Source organism: Macaca mulatta, chromosome 17 (assembly GCF_049350105.2).
Source record: "Macaca mulatta isolate MMU2019108-1 chromosome 17, T2T-MMU8v2.0, whole genome shotgun sequence".
Taxonomy (NCBI): Eukaryota; Metazoa; Chordata; class Mammalia; order Primates; family Cercopithecidae; genus Macaca; species Macaca mulatta.
Genome location: NC_133422.1, coordinates 17,169,959 through 17,192,759, shown reverse-complemented (window position 1 = coordinate 17,192,759; position 22,801 = coordinate 17,169,959). Strand labels below are relative to the sequence as shown.

General features: G+C 34.5%; 1 protein-coding gene across 8 annotated transcripts in view; it reads left to right on the top strand.

Annotated features, from left to right (window-relative positions):
- The first annotated feature begins 948 nt into the window (after positions 1-948).
- Positions 949-22,801, top strand: part of POSTN (periostin) — a 36,041-nt gene continuing 14,188 nt past the window's right edge. For all 8 annotated transcript variants that reach the window (XM_001085700.5, XM_001085814.5, XM_015120955.3 and 5 more), the window contains exons 1-16: positions 949-1,148; positions 2,473-2,571; positions 7,572-7,636; positions 9,232-9,389; positions 11,533-11,697; positions 13,226-13,372; positions 13,873-14,014; positions 15,216-15,428; positions 16,035-16,169; positions 17,636-17,784; positions 19,452-19,588; positions 20,159-20,289; positions 20,793-20,923; positions 21,028-21,130; positions 21,234-21,301; positions 22,341-22,386. In XM_001085700.5, coding sequence (XP_001085700.3) covers positions 955-1,148; positions 2,473-2,571; positions 7,572-7,636; positions 9,232-9,389; positions 11,533-11,697; positions 13,226-13,372; positions 13,873-14,014; positions 15,216-15,428; positions 16,035-16,169; positions 17,636-17,784; positions 19,452-19,588; positions 20,159-20,289; positions 20,793-20,923; positions 21,028-21,130; positions 21,234-21,301; positions 22,341-22,386 — 2,083 coding nt within the window. In that variant the 5' untranslated portion in view covers positions 949-954. The remainder of the gene's footprint in view (positions 1,149-2,472; positions 2,572-7,571; positions 7,637-9,231; positions 9,390-11,532; positions 11,698-13,225; positions 13,373-13,872; positions 14,015-15,215; positions 15,429-16,034; positions 16,170-17,635; positions 17,785-19,451; positions 19,589-20,158; positions 20,290-20,792; positions 20,924-21,027; positions 21,131-21,233; positions 21,302-22,340; positions 22,387-22,801) is intronic.

The window sequence follows — 22,801 nt, the reverse complement described above, 5'->3', positions numbered from 1 at the left end:
AAAGTTTTCTGAACATTTGACTTATGTGTGGCGTAGTCAGAATGCACATGCCTTTGGCTAGGGATTGCATAGTGTAACATTGAAAGGCTTTAGTTACTCCTGATAAAATCAGAAGAATCATTTTGGCAATGCCCCTGTTTCCTAATACGCATGTAATTATTCTAGTAATCTTTAGATTAGTAACACTTGCTTCCAGTAGTGGCTGCTTTTCACCAGTGGGTATCAGTAGATGTGCTTGCATAGACATGTTCAACATCATGTGAAGTATGTCATGAAAAACAACAAAGCACAAATGTTTTTCCTTTCTGCTTCATTTCATAAGTTGGAGAAATTTGTCAGATTAGACTTATGTTAACTCTATATGTTCCTTGATATTTGACAGAGAAAGGAAATGAGAGGTTGTTCTCCTTTTGGTAGGATAGCAAGGAAAATGTGGACTCTCCTACATGATTCTTCAGCAAGTTAGAATTCTTATTTCATATCTTACACAAGTTTTAAATCTATCCAGTGTTTGTTTTTAATCAACACGCTTTACTCCCTTGTGATTGTCAGACTTGCATCTACCTTTGTTTTCTGGTAAAAATAATAATAATAATCTTTCAGTTCTGATGTGAACTGCAGTAAGACCTAACAATAATCTTGAGCACACAGACATTATACATTCTACTCTGAAAAGGACTGCAGAATATCTCTTACAACTCAACAAAAGAATTTTTCTTAAAAACTCTCTAAGATACAAAAGAATAAAACTGAGACATAAACATGCAGTGAGTCAATTGTTCATATGATTAAAAATAAGTACCTTCTTTATAATGAAAAGGAAAAGTAGCTCAATGTGTTCCTTAAATATAACTAACCAAAACAAATCTTAGCTGGCAATTTGAAGTTGCTGATGTTTCTTGGAAAGAGTTCAGATTCTCAGGTTGATGCAGTGTTCCCTCCCACAACTCTGACATGTATATAAATTCTGAGCTCTGCAAAGCCCACTGCCAGTTCTCTTCGGGACTAACTGCAACGGAGAGACTCAAGATGATTCCCTTCTTACCCATGTTTTCTCTTCTATTGCTGCTTGTTGTTAACCCTGCAAATGCCAACAGTCATTATGACAAGATCTTGACTCATAGTCGTATCAGGGGTCGGGAACAAGGGTAAGTGATTGCTTTGGTTTTATAAAGCGTTTTTCTTTTTCCTTAGCTTGTTATATGTTCAAGTATGCATAAAGTTTCTCATATATGCCTCAGGGTTTTTTTTTTCCTAATTATTATAAAGTAATAGGAAAAAAAGGAAAATGTGAGTATTCTGTGATTTCTCTATGCACTTTAAGCTTTAAGACACAATTACTCTCTAAATAACTTGAATTGCTTTTTTATGAAATATTATATAATTCTAATCTAATTAACACAATTTAGCTGGGCATTCTTTTGTGATTCCATTTACTTATGTTTTCATTTTCTTCCAAAAATCTGAAACTGAGTTTTCAAAATTAACAAATCTGTTGTTAGGAACTATCATATATATGTGAACAGCTTTGAAATATCTCACATGATGTTAGAGAAAATTTTATTTAAATTACATATGAAGGTTAAATGCTGGGTAATGTAACTAGTTCTCTGAATTCTTTGAAGCATTTAAGTTACTTTTAAACTCTGAATTCTGTAAAATTTGCAAGAGTAATTTATATTTTATAGAACTAATGAAATTACAACTGAGCACTTTAAAAATTACACATAATTTTGTTAATTCATCCAACCATTTAGAATTTTTTAAGTGGATCTTGGCACTTCTTCCTATGCCCCACAGGGATTTTCATAATGTTCACAAGCTTCTTTGACCTACAGTGAAATAAGACCTCTATCCCTTTAAGAGGGGAAAGGGAACCTTAAAGTTGTAACAGATTAGAACATCCTCTGTCACTTCCATTCAAAAAGATAATTCTCCTCTGTGCAACCATACTGTTTCAAAGTTAATTTTAGCACTCATTTACTTCTGTGATTACTTAACCTAGAAAATTACAGAGTATAGTGTCTGTGTACATAATAAATCTTGTCTCTTTTGCTCTCTGACCTCTCATTGTTCCAGAGAGCCCTGAAGCTATGGCCACCCTCCAAGTGAGCACACGTTTGGTTTAAAAAGGGTCAGTAGATTATCTACTATTAAGAGTAATAAGGCACATAGAAATAAAATTATGTTAATACTGTTTGAATATTTCTATTTGGTTAACTTTTTGAAACGCTTGTATTTTACTCTCAGAAATGTATAATTTTTTTCTCTCTCCTCGCCATCTCCCTTAGACTTTAGGTTTTTCAACAATTCAGTAGGATTGTGTTAATAGTTAGATTTGTGCAAGGCTAGAATCATATCTTTGAATATCAAATCCACATCTTAACATTTTCTTCTATCATCTGATCTTTAGATATGAAAAACTAGTCATTATTAGGACATTAACTTTTTTCCTTTCCTTCTATCCTCCAGCCCAAATGTCTGTGCCCTTCAACAGATTTTGGGCACCAAAAAGAAATACTTCAGCACTTGTAAGAACTGGTATAAAAAGTCCATCTGTGGACAGAAAGCGTAAGTCTCTTTTTTTTTTTTCATAACATGTCATTTCCAAAAACAACATCATGACGTATATGCCTTCCCCCTGGGTGTACACACCATTCTTCTTGAAAATACTGACCAAAATTTTGGGAGTTATTTAAAGAAAAGAAAGGAATATATACGTGAATAAAGAAGTTCTCCCTGCATCTCCAATATTACTATTAGGAACTCAGATTTCTTCCTGAATCCATGTGACGTGGAGGCCAGAAGGAAGCAGATCACATGGCTAAGGATTGGGTATAGAATCTGTGTGAGTATATGATGTGGTTTCTACTCCCGGTTTGGCCCTCTTTTATCTTAGGCAGGTCACTTAACCTCTGTGACTTAGTTTCCTCATTTTATAAAAAAGTGGGCCAGAAGAACAAACTGATTTAAAATATCAGTTTCTGAGGCAAAAAGTTAATGTTTTCCTCCAGTCATTTGGAAATTGTCTAAAGTATTCCAGTTTACCTCAGAGTTTTCATCAAAGCTTAAAGTTAAAAGATACTTGACTTTATCTCTTTATTTAATCCAGTGATTCTCACTTCAAGATGGTCCATCCCCAGAGGTCCACAAGGTGGTAATGGAAGCTCATCATTAGAGTTAATATCTCAATAGCCCAAAGAATGATTATGTTTTAACATATGTTTCACTGATTACCTTAAAATTGGAAAGCATTATTTATTACTTACTAGACATGCCTTCTGGTTTGTTTTACCAATAAATATTGGTAGAAAAAAGTAATAAACATTCTGGGCATATTAAGGTCAAGAACCACTCCTGTGATCCAAAATCTTTATTTACAATGAGAAAGCCCAGTCATAAATAGGGCAAGTAATACAACCAGAAAGGTTTAGGTGCCACCCCAGTCAAGAAAACAGTGCAAGTGACTTCTTCCTGCTTCCCATTAATTTGAAGTCCACCCTTAGTGATGGATGCCTTGAGAATCAAAAGACCCCAGGAAGAACCTGCTTAATACATCAGCATTAAAATTCAGTTACCCTAAGTTCGGGTGGAAGGATTGATGGAAAACTTATTTCGAAGTTAATAATATTGGTATAAATACTAGACATGGGCCAGGAGTGGTGGCTCACATCTGTAATCCCAGCACTTTGGGGGGCCGAGGCAGGGGGATCACTTGAGACCAGGAGTTTGAGACCAGCCTGGCTAACATGGTGAACCCTGTTCTCTACTAAAAAAACACAAAAATTAGCCGGATGTCGTGGCAGGCACCTATTTGGGAGGCTGAGGCAGGAGAATTGCTTGAACCTAGGAGGTGGAGGTTGCAGTGAACCAAGATGGCACCACGGCACTCCCGAGTGGCAACAGAGTGAGACTCTGTCTCAAAAAAAAAAAAAAAAAAATACTAAATATGGAATCACTTAACCTCTTGTAGACTTACCTGTAAAACATGGATTTAATAGCTATATTAAAGCATTTCTGAGAAGATAAAATGAATTGATAAATGTGAAATTACTAAGTACCCATAATGCATAATATCAATTGTCCTTAAAACTAAACTCTTTTAACAAATGCATAGATGTAGACAGGAAAGGAAGTTGTGACCAGATGCCTATTTGAAATGCACAAGATTGTCTATTTCTAAGTAAGAACATGTATACCAGGCATTTAACCTTAGCTGGGTTGCATCTCCACATGGTAACCAAGTCTAGGGCAACAGAGGACCTTGCTGACCATCCCCTGCTCATTGGCTTAATAGAGTTTCAACTCGATGTTATCTTTTGACCTGAACATTATTCCTATTATTGTGCAGACTTCTGCTAGACTTGTGAGTCATTCACCCAATTATAATGCAATCAGTTGTTACAATGGTATCTGGCATGCTGCAAGCTAGGCCCCAGTAGGGATTCTAAGGCTTTGAGTTTTCCTCTTCTTTATATTCATGGATACCATGAAGCATATCTGAAATGCACACTAACTAGATAAGAAAGGACCTTCACCCTGAAATGTTAGGGAGAACGCTTATTACATCCTTCCTAGAAGATAGAGAAGAATGCCGTCAATTTACTTTAACCATCTAAATATACGAGAGATGTCAAGGCTTGTACAGAGGCTATGCCAAAATTCTTTCTTGCTTTCCATTAAAACAAACAAACAAACAAAATCACTACTTTGAAGCCTGGCTTTTCTTTTTTTTTTTTTTTTAAACCAGAAATGTAACAGTGTCTCCTTTGTTCAATTTTATCAGCTTATTTTTCTAAAGTGGCTTCATTTTCAAAAACATAGTTACATCTGGGCACTGAAATAAATGTAAATGCTCATTTCAAATAACCAAAGAAATCAATACTACTGACAGGAAGACTGGTCTGCCGTCTGCTTGCTTCTGCTGAAATTTCCAGAGATATCTTCAGGACTTTATGATCAGATGACAGAAATGTTTGCCTTTCAGCTGAACAGTTGCTCTGGGGATTTGAGAAAAGTAAACTGAGCAGGCCTAATGAAAAACATGAAGCTTCCTAGGGTCAAGATATTGTCCAAAATATATATTGGTCTAGTAATATAGTATTCTGGAAAATTCCTCTAGAGAATGTCTGTGACATTTTTAGCTGGCATCTCATGAAATATTAGATACTATTCTGAGAGCGAAAATAAATTTCTCATGTTTAGAGCTATGTGTAGCAATGATATTTTTTTACTCTTGTTTTGCCCTACTGACCATATGGGAACATTGAATTTTGGGTAGCATAAATGTTCTTCTGAAAAAAACCCCTTTTTTATTTTCAAAATATCTGCTCAGAGATAACCATATTGTTCAATTATCAGCTGATATTACAATGAACTGTTGGAATGTTATCTCATCTACTGCATTAATTCTCTACATTATGACTGACTCTTGTTATATTAGCATTTGCTGTATACTTTTTTGTTAAATTTCCTTTTCTATTCACTATTTTACTTCAAGTAAGTATTATCAATCTATGGACTAAGCACATTTGTATCTCATTTTTAAAATTGTATACAACATATGCTAAAGCTAACATATAAGCAATTCTTAATCTTTTGACATCCAATAATTAGATTTATTTACAAGAGCTCATGTAAATAAAATTATTTAGAGGCTCTATTATGATTTGCATAAGGCTCCTATGTACCTTGTGTATGTTTCCAATACCAACTATTCTTCAAACTATATTAAAATTAGAGAATAACTTGAAGTGGGTATTTCCCATTTAATTTTGTCCATATTTTTAGCTATCTATGATTCTTAAGCCAATATTTCATGCCAGGAATTTTTTATTAACAGATAGAGAATATGGATTCAAAGTTATAAACAGGACTACAAATCCTAGATAATTACTTAATGTACCAGGGTTCAATTTGAAAACATTTATTTACTTTTACTCGACTGTATAAAATTATCTCTTACATCATTAAAACTTTTGCTGATAGTTTGCTTTCATCATTTTTATCATACTAAAAAAAATTTTATTCTTATACTTGGCAATCTCTTTCATGTGTAAATTATTTGATTCATTCATACTTCTTGATTACAATTATGACAACTAGATAAAAAGCCAGAAAAGAAATAGCATCTGAATTAGCTGATTCATGTTTAATTAGTGAATTACAAAATAACTAATCTATAATTGTCATAATCTGTTTGACATGATATGTATCAATTAAAAATTACAAAATGATGTGCATTTAATTTTTACTTGTAATAATCCCCCCACTTCTAATTGTTTGTTTGATACATGTACCTTTATATTTCTATTGAAAGGAAACATAAGTAACTATGTAAAATTTTAGTTAAAATAGGCTATCTATATTGGATGATGAAGTCCAGAAAATATTCTATGAAATGTGCAAGAATAAAAATTAGGATTATATTAATATTATTATATATTAATATAATCAGTTTTTATTTTGTAAGCAATTATATTTTTTTATTACTATTTTCCCTCAAAATATAGTAAATTAGATAAATTTATTTTTTTTATATCTTGATATCTTGAATTTTCTGGTCTGTTACCTTAATTATTGCCTATATAACTCAATACACTTTGTTAACTTTAAACAGGATGCCATTTTCTTGAATACTAAGCTCTAATATTAAAATAAACTTAGATTATTTTATCAAATTTTACACAAATAAAAATATTTCAAAGTTTATGTATAATACGATAATTATACTGGCAATTCAAACCAAATACAGCATTATTTTAGTTAGCAATGAGAAAGCATGTTATGGATTCAAATGGTTCAATGTATTTTCTTATGTTTCCACTTCTATTAAAGCACATTTCTACCCATTTTTAGTTTACAAAATGATTTCAAAATCATTATTTCATTTGAGATTCACAATTACTCTTTGAGTAGATACCATAGCTACTATATTCATGTTAAATACTTGGGGAAACAGGGACGCCAGTTGATTAAATGACTTGGGGCTCAAGGTTCACATGTCAACCAAGTAACAGAACTTGGACCCAAATTTCATTCTTCTGGATCAACATTCTGGAACTTTTCTATAGTAACATGAGACTGTAGTGAGAAATCAAACTCATATAAATATAGAAAAAATTGGCGGGGCACGGTGGCTCACGCCTGTAATCCCAGCACTTTGGGAGGCTCAGGTGGGCAGATCACGAGGTCAGGAGATGGAGACCATCCTGGCCAACACGGTGAAACACCGTCTCTACTACAAAACATACAAAAAATTAGCCGGGCATTGTGGCGGGCGCCTGTAGTCCCAGCTACTTGGGAGGCTGAGGCAGGAGAATGGCGTGAACCCGGGAGGCGGAGCCTGCAAAGAGCCGAGATCGGGCCACTGCACTTCAGCCTGGGCGATAGAGCAAGACTCCGTCTCAAAAAAAAAAGAAAAAAGAAAATACCGGGGGTGGCGCGGGGGGAACCCTGATTTTTAGAATCTCAGCAAATCAAGGCAATAAGTGAAATATTTTGTCAAATTTTTGTCAAAATGTATCCTATTTAGTTTCTCATTTTAATATTAATTTTCTTCCAATGTACAGGACTGTGTTGTATGAATGTTGTCCTGGTTATACGAGAATGGAAGGAATGAAAGGCTGCCCAGCAGGTAAAATCTCAATTTCTTGAGTTAAATAAGGGACACTTTATATGCAAGGAAAGGGTTGAGGTGGCTTGTGGAGAAGCCAGTTGTGTATGTGTGTACTCAGCACCATCCTAAATCCAAGATATATCCCTCCTATGTTTGTGTTAATCATGAATTTATCACGATGATAAAATGTAGGAACACATTTCTCATACACTGGATGCTGGGCAATACAACAGAAACTTACTCATAAATTTAAATTAGTTCAGCTTCCCTTCAGCAACAAAACTCTTTATAAAATCCCATTCTTTGAAGTTGTCTAGGAACATAGAACTTAACTACTTGGTGAAACCTCATCTTCTCTAGTTGAATAGCTCTGATTTTATAATGTTCCTTATATTGAAATTTGGTTTCCTATACCTCTGCCAACTAGAGAAAAAAAATAGTTCATCTATTTCCTCTTTGAAATGACAGCCGTTCAGATATTTCATGCCAATCATCACGCCTTTCCTCCGGCTACCCTCGCTTCTTGAATAAAATCTTCTGTTCTCTGGGCTAACCATCCCCAATTCTTTTAATATGACATAGACTTTGAAGCCCTCCCCATTATAACACCAACGGACAGAAAGTCTCCAGTTCAGTAATCTTTTTTCTGAATATAAACCTAGACTGATATTTAAAATCCATCCATGTGGGTCTGAGCATTTAAGACAATACTAAGATAAGTACCTGATTTGGGGAGACCTTGCACTTTGGATAATGTCATTGGTAACCGTGTTACATCATTAGCTTATATTGAATTTGGAATCAATTAAAATTGATTACCAGTTTTTTTACATACACCATTAAGTCTGGTCTCTAGGATTTGTTTTTCTCAATTTAGGCATAGGGATTACATGGAAACTTGTTAAATTTAACCTTGCTCATTTTGACTCAATTTCTCCATGTTTTTAGGGTCTTTTAAAATCCCGGTTTTATACTTAATAGTTGTGTCACCAAATCTAAGGATATTCGCAAATTTAATAACCATTTATTCTATGCTATTAATCAAATTATACTAATGTTCAAATCAAATAGGGTCAGAAAAAATAAGTTGACTGCACATTACTAGATAAATCCCTTTAGGTTGACATTCACGCATGAATCTTCTGACGTTTGGAAGAAATAATCTGGAAGGATTCAATACTTTGAATTATTTGCTAACAGAACTTATAATGAAAACAAGCAGGCCTACATATTTTTAGGGATCCAAATCTATACAAATGATAGATTTAAATAATAGATAATATTGAATTATAATCGAATTATTATTGACATAGCAGGATTGAGATCTAAATAGGTTAAATGTTAAACCAGGATAAGAGTTTAAAATTTTTTATCCTTAACACAAAGGATATGTAACATAATGTTTTTCAGTAGCATTTTATTATTTAGCACTCAAAAGATAACTTTTATATAAAAATGATTATTCACATAATTGTATTGCTAAAATACATGTCTAATGTCTTGGGACATTACATGTTAAATGTCTTGGGAAACATAGTATTAGGTTTAAATGATTATGAATCATATCTTGAGAATATTATCCCCAGTACTGATTCATTTCTTGATTATTTCAGTTTTGCCCATTGACCATGTTTATGGCACTCTGGGTATCGTGGGAGCCACCACAACGCAGCACTATTCTGATGCCTCAAAACTGAGGGAGGAGATCGAGGGAAAGGGATCCTTCACTTACTTCGCACCGAGTAATGAGGCTTGGGACAACTTGGATTCTGTAATTCAGTATTTTTATCAATAGATTTATTTTTTGCTGTTATTGTTATTTCATTTTAACTGATTTATTAACTTGGATATTAGTAGAAATTGTGTATCTTTCTATTGTACATATATGAGGATATCTAAAGGGATGAGTTATTGAGGAAAGTAAAATACCTTAATACATCCGCAAATAGAATAACTCTCCAGGAGACTTATATGTTAATTTTTTAAAGAAGGAGAACCAAGAATTGGCTAAAAGGGTGCTTGTTATTCTATTTTGCTCCTTTCCTTTTTCCTGTTTGTTTGTGAAGATATGTATGTAATTTTAGATAACATGTCTAACAGAAAGGTAAGTTAAGAAGCCTACTGAAATTTAAAATTATCATAAGCTATATTATATAGCACTATTTTATTATGTATGTTTAATTATATGTAAATATATATGGATGTTCAGGTTGTCAAATTTGTATACATGTATGTGGATAGTTAAAGGAAATGTGAAAATACATTTGATTCAGACTTGTGCACAGTCTAATTTACAATGCCTTAAATTATTACTCAATTTCCGAATCTATAAAACTGATATAAAAATACATTCCTACTTTCTACTAGATATGGAGATGAATTGATAATTATTACTAGAGTCAAATATACTTAGTAAAATGTAGGCATGTATCTGTAGGCATTATCTTGCTACATTAGCTATGTGGTTGACTGCTTGATTATAGACCTCCCTCTTCTGAGTGTCTTTTACCACATCTGTAGCCCCCTCTCCAGTCCCTTTTGCTGACTCTTCTTCCTTGCCTTAAAGAATGGAACTTGTAAGAATTTCTTCCAGCAACTTGACTCTACTCTTTAAATGCGCTTAACATGGTTTCAGCTATCACTTCAGTGCATACAAACATTAAACCTACGCTTGTTGTTTGGACTTGTTTCTTCTTGGAACCTCAGTAGAATACTTTCTACTGTTTATCTTAGTATTTATCCTTGGATATACCATTTGCATCTTTAAACAAAAGTTATCTAAAACATATGCAGTTTTCTTTCATCCCATAAATAATTGTGTTTTTAGTGCCTTTTACCCACAATTGGCAGTGCCAGTCTCAATGTTCAGACTTGAAATTTGTAAGTCATCCTTACCTCCCCTTTCTCCAATTCTTACAAACTGCTGTTAGCCTTATCTCATGTTTCATCTAAAGTGATCCCCCTAATACTCTCATTTCTGCTGTACGTTACCACTCAACTTTCCTGAAGCCTGGTTCTAATCATTAAATTCCAGTGCCACAAAATCTTCAGTGGTTCCTCATTGCCAGTTTATTTCGCTCCTTCTTAGGGCATTAAAGTCATCCACATTGTTGTCCAACATACCCTTCTAAATTTCTTAGTGTTGTCTGAGAAACATAAAAGTATGTGTTAACCAAACTGGACAACTTTTGCTCTCTTGGCATTCACCCTATGTCAGTACTGGACTTAGAAGACCACCACATCATTCCTATTGATTTAAATATCATGGTCTATCTCCAAACTACTTCCGAATAGCTGTTCTCTTTCTTATTTGAGCCCTGAAAGCATTTTTCCCCTCTGTCCTGTATCTTACTGTGTCTACTTTTACCTGCTGCTACTGATAAATGTTTGGTTGTGACTTTTTGCTTTATCTATCATTGTATTTCCCATAGCATTGAGTAAAGCATAATATAATACATGGTGTTGGATATATAAAAAGGTACAGGATGGTTGAATTCTTGAATTTGTTATGGAATAAACATGAAACCCTTGTTAAAACTCAAGTGTTGCATACAAATAATGTCATTTTTGTTTTGTTTGCCACTTAAAATTTTTAAATATGTGATAATTTCATATCTCCCTAATTATCATTTTATTTGTTATATCAAGATTGTTTCTTCATCAACATATTCACTTTAAAAATTGTGTGTTCTGTCTAAGTACTCTATCACATTCAAGATCCTTAACTAAGTATCTGAACTTATAAAATTCCTTAACCAATTTGAATAATATAATTTTAAGTTATTTATGTCAATTTTATATGACCATCTGATAATGCAATGAGAAAATAGCAAGGCAGAAGAAATAGGGTGATTATAAGACTTTTACTAATGTTCCACAATAAATTGAATTTCTATCATTGCAATTTTTCCTAGGATATCCGTAGAGGTTTGGAGAGCAACGTGAATGTTGAATTACTGAATGCTTTACATAGCCACATGATTAATAAGAGAATGTTGACCAAAGACTTAAAAAATGGCATGATTATTCCTTCAATGTATAACAATTTGGGGCTTTTCATTAACCATTATCCCAATGGGGTAAGTTTTACCAGTAAAAAATACACTTACGAAAAATACCTTCTTTAATTTTGTCTATACTACTTTTTATGTAATGCTCACAAAAATAATAAAATACTAGTGAGAATAAGGTAAGTGCTATATTATGACTTTACCCTCAAATCTAGGGCATGCAAATTTCCAATCTGGTTATTAATTTCTACCAAAAAGTGATTGTAAAGGACAAATTACATGAACAGTTCATTGACAGTAGATAAGTATTCTAAAAAAGGAAATTTTAGTAGTTGATGTATTTGAAATAATTTATTGTAGTAGCAAAAAGAATAATCAAAGAATGAGTGTTCTTTTACTCCCCCACTCTAGCTACTGTAGTACTTGTGTGTTTGGATCAGTTTTTGTGGAAAATTGCCAATGGGGTCATAGAACTTTTTCCACAGCCAAATTCTCAGGGACAAAAGAGGTCAGTGACGAAGCAATATTTAGGAAGTTCTTGTACTAGAACTAATTATATATATACAATAGTTATTTGTTTCTCCTTCTCAAAACTTAATTTTTAGGGCTGATTAGGCTTCTTTACATAATTCATTTACCCACATTAAAAAGTTTATGACTATTTGTATAAAAGGGAGGAAAAAAGCAATAATTTGAAAGAAAAAAGCACCTTTGCCTTATGTTGCTAGATATGTTAAGTATGAATAGACTTAGGTTCTCAACTGGTTCCCTTTTCCTTTACAGTTTCTTTTTTAGATAAAACAACATGTAAATCTTCATCCACAGCATTTCCATTTAGAATGTAGTTTCCCATTTGTTACATTTACTAGTATAAATGAAAAACTGGGATTGTAAACTAGTTCAACCATTATGGAAAACAGTATGGCGATTCCTCAAGGATCTAGAACTAGATGTACCATAGGACCCAGCCATCCCATTACTGGGTATATACCCAAAGGATTATAAATTATGCTGCTATAAAGACACATGCACACGTATGTTTATTGCAGCACTATTCACAATAGCAAAGACTTGGAATCAACCCAAATGTCCATCAGTGACAGATTGGATTAAGAAAATGTGGCACATATACACCATGGAATACTATGCAGCCATCAAAAAGGATGAGTTTGCGTCCTTTGTAGGGACATGGATGCAGCTGGAAACCATCATTCTTAGCAAACTATCACAAGAACAGAAAACCAAACACCGCATGTTCTCACTCATAGGTGGGAACTGAACAATGAGATCACTTGGACTCAGGAAGGGGAACATCACACACCGGGGCTTATCATGGGGAGGGGGGAGGGGGGAGGGGGGAGGGATTGCATTGGGAGTTATACCTGATGTAAACGATGAGTTGATGGGTGCAGCACACCAACATGGCACAAGTATACATATGTAACAAACCTGCACGTTATGCACATGTACCCTACAACTTAAAGTATAATAATAAATAAATTAAAAAAAAAAAAGAAAAACTGGGAATTCACTTGCAGTCTCAGTGGTCAATGGATGTCTCTGGTTTCAGCACTTTGATTTTTCCAAATAATTATAGGTTGTCACCGTTAATTGTGCTCGAATTATCCATGGGAACCAGATTGCAACAAATGGTGTGGTCCATGTCATTGACCGTGTCCTTACACAAATTGGTACCTCAATTCAAGACTTCATTGAAGCAGAAGATGACCTTTCGTCTTTCAGAGTAAGTCCAAGAGCAGATTGTCTTGAGTCATTGAAATCCTTCTTCTTCTCCTGTTAAAACCTAAAAACAACAAAAATGCTATTAAATCTGGAAAAAATGTAACAAACGTATTTTTTGAAATGGCTACTATTTTCATTTTACACAGGAGAAACCATCTCATATGAAATAATATTTCTATGGAAATGATAGAGTAAGAATGGTTAGTTATGTGACTGGTGTGTATTTAGTGCATTTAGAACGTGTTCATCCATTATTATATATACTGCTGGATATTGCTATACTCCCACAAACATGGGCAGAATTCCCATTCTTGCAGGCACAATTTGAAGAAAGTTGGAAAAGACATGGTTGTGTCAAAAAGTAATATTTTGAAGATCGAACAACAACAAGCCTCTATAGTGTAGGAATCAGCTCCTTCATGTCAGCCTAGGCTAAGTGTGTTGTAATTTTCTTTTGGATTTACAATGTGAAAGTCTCTGAAAAGCACATTTGTGTTTCAGGCAGCTGCTATCACATCGGACATATTGGAGGCCCTTGGAAGAGACGGTCACTTCACACTCTTTGCTCCCACCAACGAGGCTTTTGAGAAACTCCCACGAGGTGTCCTAGAAAGGATCATGGGAGACAAAGTGGCTTCTGAAGGTAGTTAAAATTCTTCCTCTCTAAGAAGTCTCCCAGCATTCTGAGAAGGGAATAAAAAAGAGGCTAGTTCTTGCCAATAATATTAGTTTTAATAAGCAAAGGCTAGGAAAAAATTTTATTCTGAGATGTACTATAAGTCTTCCAAAAGTCCTTGAAAGAGTAGGCAGAGTATAATTCTTAAATAATAAGAATATTCTTAAGATCACATTCTTTCATAATACTTTCAAGTAAATAAGTAGTAGAAATTCAGAAAGATTAATGGGTGTTGGAAAGATTAGATCATCAAATTTTAATACTGTATGCATGTTATGCAATGCTTTTAATTCTGTATTTATGCCAAAAGATACTGAGTTGTGAGAATCTTATGGTTCTCCTGGGCCTCTAATTACTGATACACAGAAGAATTTGGTGGCTTGCCAAGCTTCCTCTCTGTTGTCAGATAGGTTTTACATTGTGCTTGCATACTTCACTTACTCAGCCTATCCTAAAATACATTTGACCAGTTTAAGATGAGAACGTTTTAGGATGCAGGATAGATACAACGTAACTGAGGCATAGATCCTTCCAGAGGCCCTTCAATAAATCTTTATTTGGCTACTTTCTAGAAGTTGCCTTGCAGAAATAATTTGTCTTATCCTCAGCCTCTATCGACCTCATTACATGTTATGTACAAATATTCTGCCGTGAGCAGCTATTACAAGATACTGTTCTTGGGCATTTTGGAATTTAACAGGCCTTCCCTTTTTCTCTCTTTTGGTAGAGAGGGGTCTTGCTGTGTTTCCCATGATGGTTGTGAACTCCTGGCCTCAAACGGTCCTCTCACCTAGGCCTCCCAAAGTGTTAAGATTACAGGTGTGAGCCATTGTGCCAAAGGTCTTCTGAGAGGAACAATTCTTGCTTTCACCCAGGAGTTACTTTCTTATGATAGCTGGAACTTAACCCACCACGTTTTGTAATGCTGCACCAATCATTTCCTGAAGTTGATCTCCTCTTATTATTCCTACGAAGCTGAGCTGTTCCTATTTTGTAGTTGATAGGAAAAAACTTCTAGAACGTAAATAGGATTTTAAAGCTGTCAGTGAATCCTTAGGTCTTACTACATTTTAAGGATTACTTAGTTCCACAATGAAACACATCTTTTCAGGGTCAAAATGTTATTTCCCTGGATCTGAAAGCGAACTGTTTTTATTGTGTTCTCCAGCTCTTATGAAGTATCACATCTTAAATACTCTCCAGTGTTCCGAGTCTATTATGGGAGGAGCAGTCTTTGAGACACTGGAAGGAAATACAATTGAGATAGGATGTGACGGTGACAGCATAACAGTAAATGGAATCAAAATGGTGAACAAAAAGGATATTGTGACAAATAATGGTGTGATCCATTTGATTGATCAGGTCCTAATTCCTGATTCTGGTAAGCAATGTTTCTTTTTGTTTGTTTTATTTTACTTACTATAATTTACTAATTATGCTGTCTCAAAGAGTAAGTCCACGAAAAATGAATGTGCAGTATAAAGAATGTCATGCAAAGCACTAACACAATAAATACTGAGCTACTTGCGTACTCCATAGACAGGCAGTGTAGTGACGGGCACTCCATGCGTGAATCTTTGGCGTTCTAGGGTTTCTGACATGTAATATTTATAAAGGTTTTTACAGTGCCAGAGTTTTTCTTGGAAACAGAAGGAAAGATCTAACCAAATGGTCAGCTTTGGATAAATGAAAAAGCTATGGAACTCACAGCGTAGAGAGAGATGACAGATGAACATACAGAATTAAAGAAACATGTAGTAGGAAGACAAAAAAATATTTTCCTTCAGAAATTCATTGTGATTATCAACCCCCACCAAAAAATGGAAGTGGAACTCTCTTATTAGGGAGCGGGAGGATGTCTTATCACATTGACGTTGAAGTAAATAGCTTACAATATTAGAAAACAGTCAGGAATTGACTTCCTAGTTTCATGATGGAGATAATAGCAATGATGACATTGTTGGGATGGTGATGGTTTATTTTTCAGCCAAACAAGTTACTGAGCTGGCTGGAAAACAGCAAACCACTTTCACGGATCTTGTGGCCCAATTAGGCTTGGCATCGGCTCTGAGGCCAGATGGAGAATACACTTTGCTGGCACCTGTGAATAATGCATTTTCTGGTATGTACTGGACACTGTTGTTCCTGCTCTCTGCCTACACTCTTTAATTTGTGATGATTGTTTGCAATAAGAAATAAGAGATGTTTCATGAGGCATTGATTAGTTCCTGCACTGGCTACACATACAGTGTGTTAGCACTGCATTGTCTCTACTAAAATGTTCTTCATTTCAAAACATTTCATTATAATGGAGAATAGCCTACAGAGAGTGAAAGTTTGTAATTAGGAGTATCCACGCCAGGCGCAGTGGCTCACACCTGTAATCCCAGCACTTTGGGAGAACAAGACAGGTGGATCACTTGAGATCAGGAGTTTGAGACCAGCCAGGTCAGCATGGTGAGAACCCATCTCTACTAAAAGTACAAAAGTTAGCCAGGTGTGGTGGTACACTCCTGTAATCCCAGCTACTTGGGAGGCTGAGGCAGAAGAATCGCTTGAACCCAGGAGGCAGATGGCGCTGCTGCACTCCAGCCTGGGCAACAGAGTGAGACTCCATCTCAAAAAAAGAAAAAATTTTTAAAAACCATATTCAGTTTCTCTGTGAATCTAATATTTCCAGCACAATAAGGATGCATTGATAGATCTTTAAAAAAAAAAAAAACTGATTTGTTTATTTGCTACCAACATATTTAGAAATAAATAGGTGTATTTTGCATCTCAAAATTTGGACAGTAAGGGTGTCAAATTATAAATAAATAAAATGAAGAGACCATTATACACTTCCATATCATGATGTAAAACAGTATATATAAAATTTCACCTAGTTGTTGCTATTCACAGACCATGATCAGATTCATGCAATCTGCCACCTTTCTCAGGACAATGATTTCACAGACATATTTAAATTGTTGGCAAAATTTATTAATTAAAAATAGGTAACACAATTTTTTGTTTTTCCAAATGCTAAATTATGGTATAAAAAACTATTAATCAAAAACATTGAATTCCTAGATATCCTGACTTTCTTTTTTGTAATAATCCTGCCCATGTGTTTTGACAATAACCCATATTTAAGAGATTGTTTGCTTTGATTCTCTTTCCAGTAATCAATATTAATTTACAAAGAATTCATCAATAGTTCTTTCATGTGACTAATGGATATATCTAATTATCATACAAAACCCTGGCCACCATTAAGGTTTAGCATTTGCCAGTGACCACTATAAAACTATGTAGCCCTTACAGAGATGAAGCTCATTGCTTGAACTGGTTGGAGCTGTATTATTGTCATTTGATACAATAGGTCACAGAGTTTCTACTTGAATTGAATTGTCAGCTTTTAGCATTTAGTTGACCCATGTATTATATGAGTGCAAAATCCATGATATTATATATTATATACTATTATATTATATATTGATATTATATTATTAATGTCAGGGATTATCTGTTTACATGATTCTCTCTTACCAGGAGAAACTTTAATGTTTTCTAAATAAAATAATGCTCTTTCTTAATTATTTACAGATGATACTCTGAGGATGGATCAGCGCCTTCTTAAATTAATTTTGCAGAATCACATATTGAAAGTAAAAGTTGGCCTTAATGAGCTTTACAATGGACAAATACTGGAAACCATTGGAGGCAAACAGCTCAGAGTCTTCGTATATCGTACAGTAAGTGAATCAGAACAAAATAGTCTGTCAAATGACATGTCAAAGAATGCTGTTTCAATGAATATTTCACAGAATTTTATGAATGTGGTTCTAACAGCGAATATTCACAGAAGCATCAGGGAACTGGGTAGCGTGGGTGAAAAGACTGTGAGCAAAGTCCACAACAAGTGCTATGTATTAAAAACTCAGGCAGTTAGATAGTTCGCATGTGTTTCATTATGAGTAACTTTGTGTTCTAGAGCATCAATTATTTTAAATTCCAGAAAACGGTAAATTTTTTAAATAAACTTTTCATTTGCAGAGTACTTTACAATTTTCAAGGTAATTCTGTTCTCTGCCTACACACCATTTTTCTTTATGATGACTGTTTGCAATAAGAAACAACAAATACTTTACAAGGTGTTGATTAGTTCCTGCACTGGCTACACATACAGTGTGTTAGCAGTATATTGTCTCTACTAAAATGTTCATTTCAAAACATTTCATTATAATGAATCAAATATGCAAGGTGGCCTCATACTGTAAAATAACCAGTTGGCATCTGAATATCTTTTGAATGGCTTTCAAGATAAACCTTTATTGACACATAGAGATTTCTGGACTCTATAAAAGGGTCTTAATGTACTTTTTTTTTTTTTTTTTTTTTTTTTTAAAGAGACAGTTTCACTCTGTCACCCAGGCTGGAGTGCAGTGGCACCATCATAGCTCACTGTAACCTTAAACTCCTTGGCTCCAGGGGATCCGCCCGCCTCAGTCTTCTGAGTAGCTAGGACTATAGGTGCACACCACCACCCTGACTGATTTTTTAAATTTAATTTTTCTTGAGACAGGGTCTCACTACATTTCCCAGCCTGATCTCAAACTTTCAGCCTCCAGTGAAGCTCCTAATTTGGCCTCCCAATGTGCTGGGATTATAGGCATGAGTCACTGCACCCAGCCCTAACGTACTTTTTGCTGCAGGAAAATTTATAGAAATATTGCTTATCAAAATTACAGTGCAGTACTTGTCCAGATAACACATATGGCTATAGCTAAAAGACTTCACAGGAAGTCAGGCATTACCTAGAACCGAATCTTGCACATGTCAGCAGCTCCCTACAGCTACACAATTCCAAACATTTTTAAGTATGCATTAAATGTGCTGCACTTTAAATTTTATATATACAAATATATATGTGTGTGTATATATATATCACATTTGTTCAAAAAGCTATAAATATGTCAAAGATTTGACTTACAATGATGAATAGAGTCTTACAGTCAAGAAAATAAAGTAAATATTTATGAAGATCATTAAAAGCACTAAAGTGAGGAAACCTTACAGATAGTATTGACCAAAAGAGGGTCTGGAAAAATAGTTCAAATCTGGATAGAAATTATAAAAATTGTAGAAGTGGGATTCCATGGAACTTTTGTAATTTATTGACAAAATTTCCTGCCTGATCCATAGGGTAGCTTGACTTTTAATAAAAAACCTGTCTAGGTAAGACGTGTCTTGTGAGTTTGTGTGAGCCATTGAAAACAGAGGAAAGAAGCTATTCCCGTGGCCGCAGACACTAGGCAACCTCTCAGAAGGGCCGATCTGGAAATTGAATTATGTAGTTACATCTATATGGGAAATTTCAAGCAAGGAAAAAGATACCCCATACTTTTCTTTCCTTTCCTAGGCTGTCTGCGTGGAAAATTCATGCATGGAGAGAGGGAGTAAGCAAGGGAGAAATGGTGCTATTCACATATTCCGCGAGATCATCAAGCCAGCAGAGAAATCCCTCCATGAAAAGTTAAAACAAGATAAGCGCTTTAGGTAAGCCTATTAGTGGCACCTCCACAAAGAATGAGAGCTATTGGCATATTTTTTTTCATAGGCAGTATCCCAAAAGGCATTCAAGTCTCCTATATGGTTGAAAATGGAATTGAGAATAAAATGTTCAAACAAGTGTTTTCAAAATTGATATATGTTTCCACTGATACTTTCTGGTACACCGTAACATGATTTCGTGTGTGAAAACAAATCTAACAGACTAAACTACTCCTTGATATTTTTCTTATAATTAGTTTTTAGAAATTGATGGTATATATAGCAAAGTATTTTGTGAAGTATTAAATGGCAAAAATGCTTCTTTTTGTTATGTGTGAACTTGTCAAGTTTTGTAGGATGAAATCAGATGAAAAAATTTAAAAATTATATTGTATATTTCAATCATTTTTCATGATAAAACTTTTAACAGGTAAATTGCATTTGAAACATGTGAAAATGTATGAGCAGTTCTCTAATGCTTTCCACAATACATGGATTCTATTCTATTACATGCACTGTAGGTGAATTTGCCTAAATCTAAATCTGACAACGTACATATACATTCTTCCCACCTAGCACCTTCCTCAGCCTACTCGAAGCTGCAGACTTGAAAGAGCTCCTGACACAACCTGGAGACTGGACATTATTTGTGCCAACCAATGATGCTTTTAAGGGAATGACTAGTGAAGAAAAAGAAATTCTGATACGTAAGTAGAAGTGAATTCCAGATATTTTCCCTTTCATTTCAGGATCTCACTTCTTTCTCAAGCTTTCCTGTCCAGATGTCTGCCTTAAAAATGCCCCCTCCCTCTCTGGTATTCATGGCTAGCTTTAGTTTCCTTTTATTTCCTCCACTTGGGATGTGTGGAGGGTCACTCAGTAATGTTTTTAAACTGCTTACTGTTGGGCTAGATGTTCACTTATGTGGTTTCTATGAAAGACCATGTAAGTAGGGGACAAAGAAGAAAACAGTTATAATTTAGAAAATAATTAGATGTTTTTCTCCCAGTAAGTTGGGTTCTATTTTGATTAGGCTAATTGAAGTAACTGTGTGTTTTGACATAGCGTTGATATCTACTTGAGAAAATAATGACATTATGAGAAAGTACAATATGGAAAAAGATAAAGACAAATAAATGTTTTGTTTCTTAGTCCTTGTCTATCAAAGTGTCACATTATTCAATAAAAGTATACATATATTTTCCTCTAGGGGACAAAAATGCTCTTCAAAACATCATTCTTTATCACCTGACACCAGGAGTTTTCATTGGAAAAGGATTTGAACCTGGCGTTACTAACATTTTAAAGACCACACAAGGAAGCAAAATCTTTCTGAAAGAAGTAAGTTGTCTAGAAGGAATTTATGATAGTGTTCATCCATCATTAAGTTAACTAAATATTCATCCTTAATTAAATTTCCTCATTGAAATTGCCTATTTTGACAGGTAAATGATACACTTCTGGTGAATGAACTGAAATCAAAAGAATCTGACATCATGACAACAAATGGTGTAATTCATGTTGTAGATAAACTCCTCTATCCAGCAGGTTTGTAATTATTGAACTCATTGATGGACTAGTCTTTTAATATGAACCTAGATTTTTATTTTATGCTTTTTTACCAATATTCATTTAATATTCCTCTTCATAGACGCACCTGTTGGAAATGATCAACTGCTGGAAATACTTAATAAATTAATCAAATACATCCAAATTAAGGTACTAAAAGTTACTTGATTTATTTCTAATGTCTAGAACACATATTACAGGTTTAACATAACAGGCTAGAAATGTATGCATTAATAAGTATATATATACTGGTCTTGGATTGCTCTTTGTTGTTTACGTAACACTGGACTACCTGTAAAGAAATGACATCATTTCTTCGTGGTTTTGTTCAACAAATATCTATCAAAAGCTACTCAGGACCAAGTATTGTATAAAGTGTTATGAAAAGTGTGTATTTAGGGCCAGGTGCGGTGGCTCACGCCTATAATCCCAGCACTTTGGGAGGCTGAGACAGGCGGATCACGAGGTCAGGAGACTGAGACCATCCTGGCTAACACGGTGAAACCCCATCTCTACTAAAAGTACAAAAAATTAGCCAGGTGTGGTGGCGGACGCCTGTAATCCCAGCTACTCGGGAGGCTGAGGCAGGAGAATGGCGTGAACCCGGGAGGCGGAGCTTGCAGTGAGCTGAGATCGCGCCACTGCACTTCAGCCTGGGCGACTGAGCAAGGCTCTGTCTCAAAAAAAAAAAAAAAAGAAAAAGAAAAAGAAAAAAAAAGAGAAAAATATGTATTTAAATTGGACATGGTCTTTATTCAAAAAGTTTACAGTCCAATTTAGAAAAATAAGATGGTACATAAATAAAATATTTATATCATTCAATATTTTCACTGCAGAATATAGAGGAAAGAACATTCACTTACAAAAAATTGTCACTAATCACAGATTAAAGGCAACGGAATATTTTTCTTCTTTGTAGTAGCAGAAAACAAAGTAGTGTTTAATAAATATATTTAACTTTGGATAAATTATTCTATAATTTTTAAATCTCTAAATAATGAATCCAATGATTTTTATGCCATCTGACCTGATAGCATTGATTGGAAGATGATTTATATGAGGACTTCACTTCTATTAAATGTAATAATAGCTTCACTATTTTTACTTTAGTAAGAATTAAAATGGTGCCATGGTTTTGTTAACACAACTATTACAGTTCATGCTAATAAATATAAACACTTATTTTCAGTTTGTTCGTGGTAGCACCTTCAAAGAAATCCCCGTGACTGTTTATAGTAAGTATATAATAAATATTGGCCACATGGGTTGCAAGGTATGAAAAAAGAAAATACATTTCTTTGTATTTACAGAGATTATTGATAATCTGGTATTTAGAATTCCAAACTGCGGCCAATCTCATTTCACTTGAAAAAAGGTTTGTGGTCTCAGATAACCTTCAACTCCAATGAACCTCTTCCCTACTCATTGGAAAAACAGGAATGATATGACATGAGAAAGATGGCAAAATGTAATATTAATGTGGCAAAGAGCCAGGAAAAAAAAAAAAAAAAACATATAAAGGGAAGAGATGGCGAAAAGACCCTCTACACATATCTGAAAATTCAGATGTGTGGACACAGAAATGACCTTAACAAAGACTTGTTGTTTACGCCACGCTCAAGCCCCAAGCTATCTAAGGGGAGGCTGAGA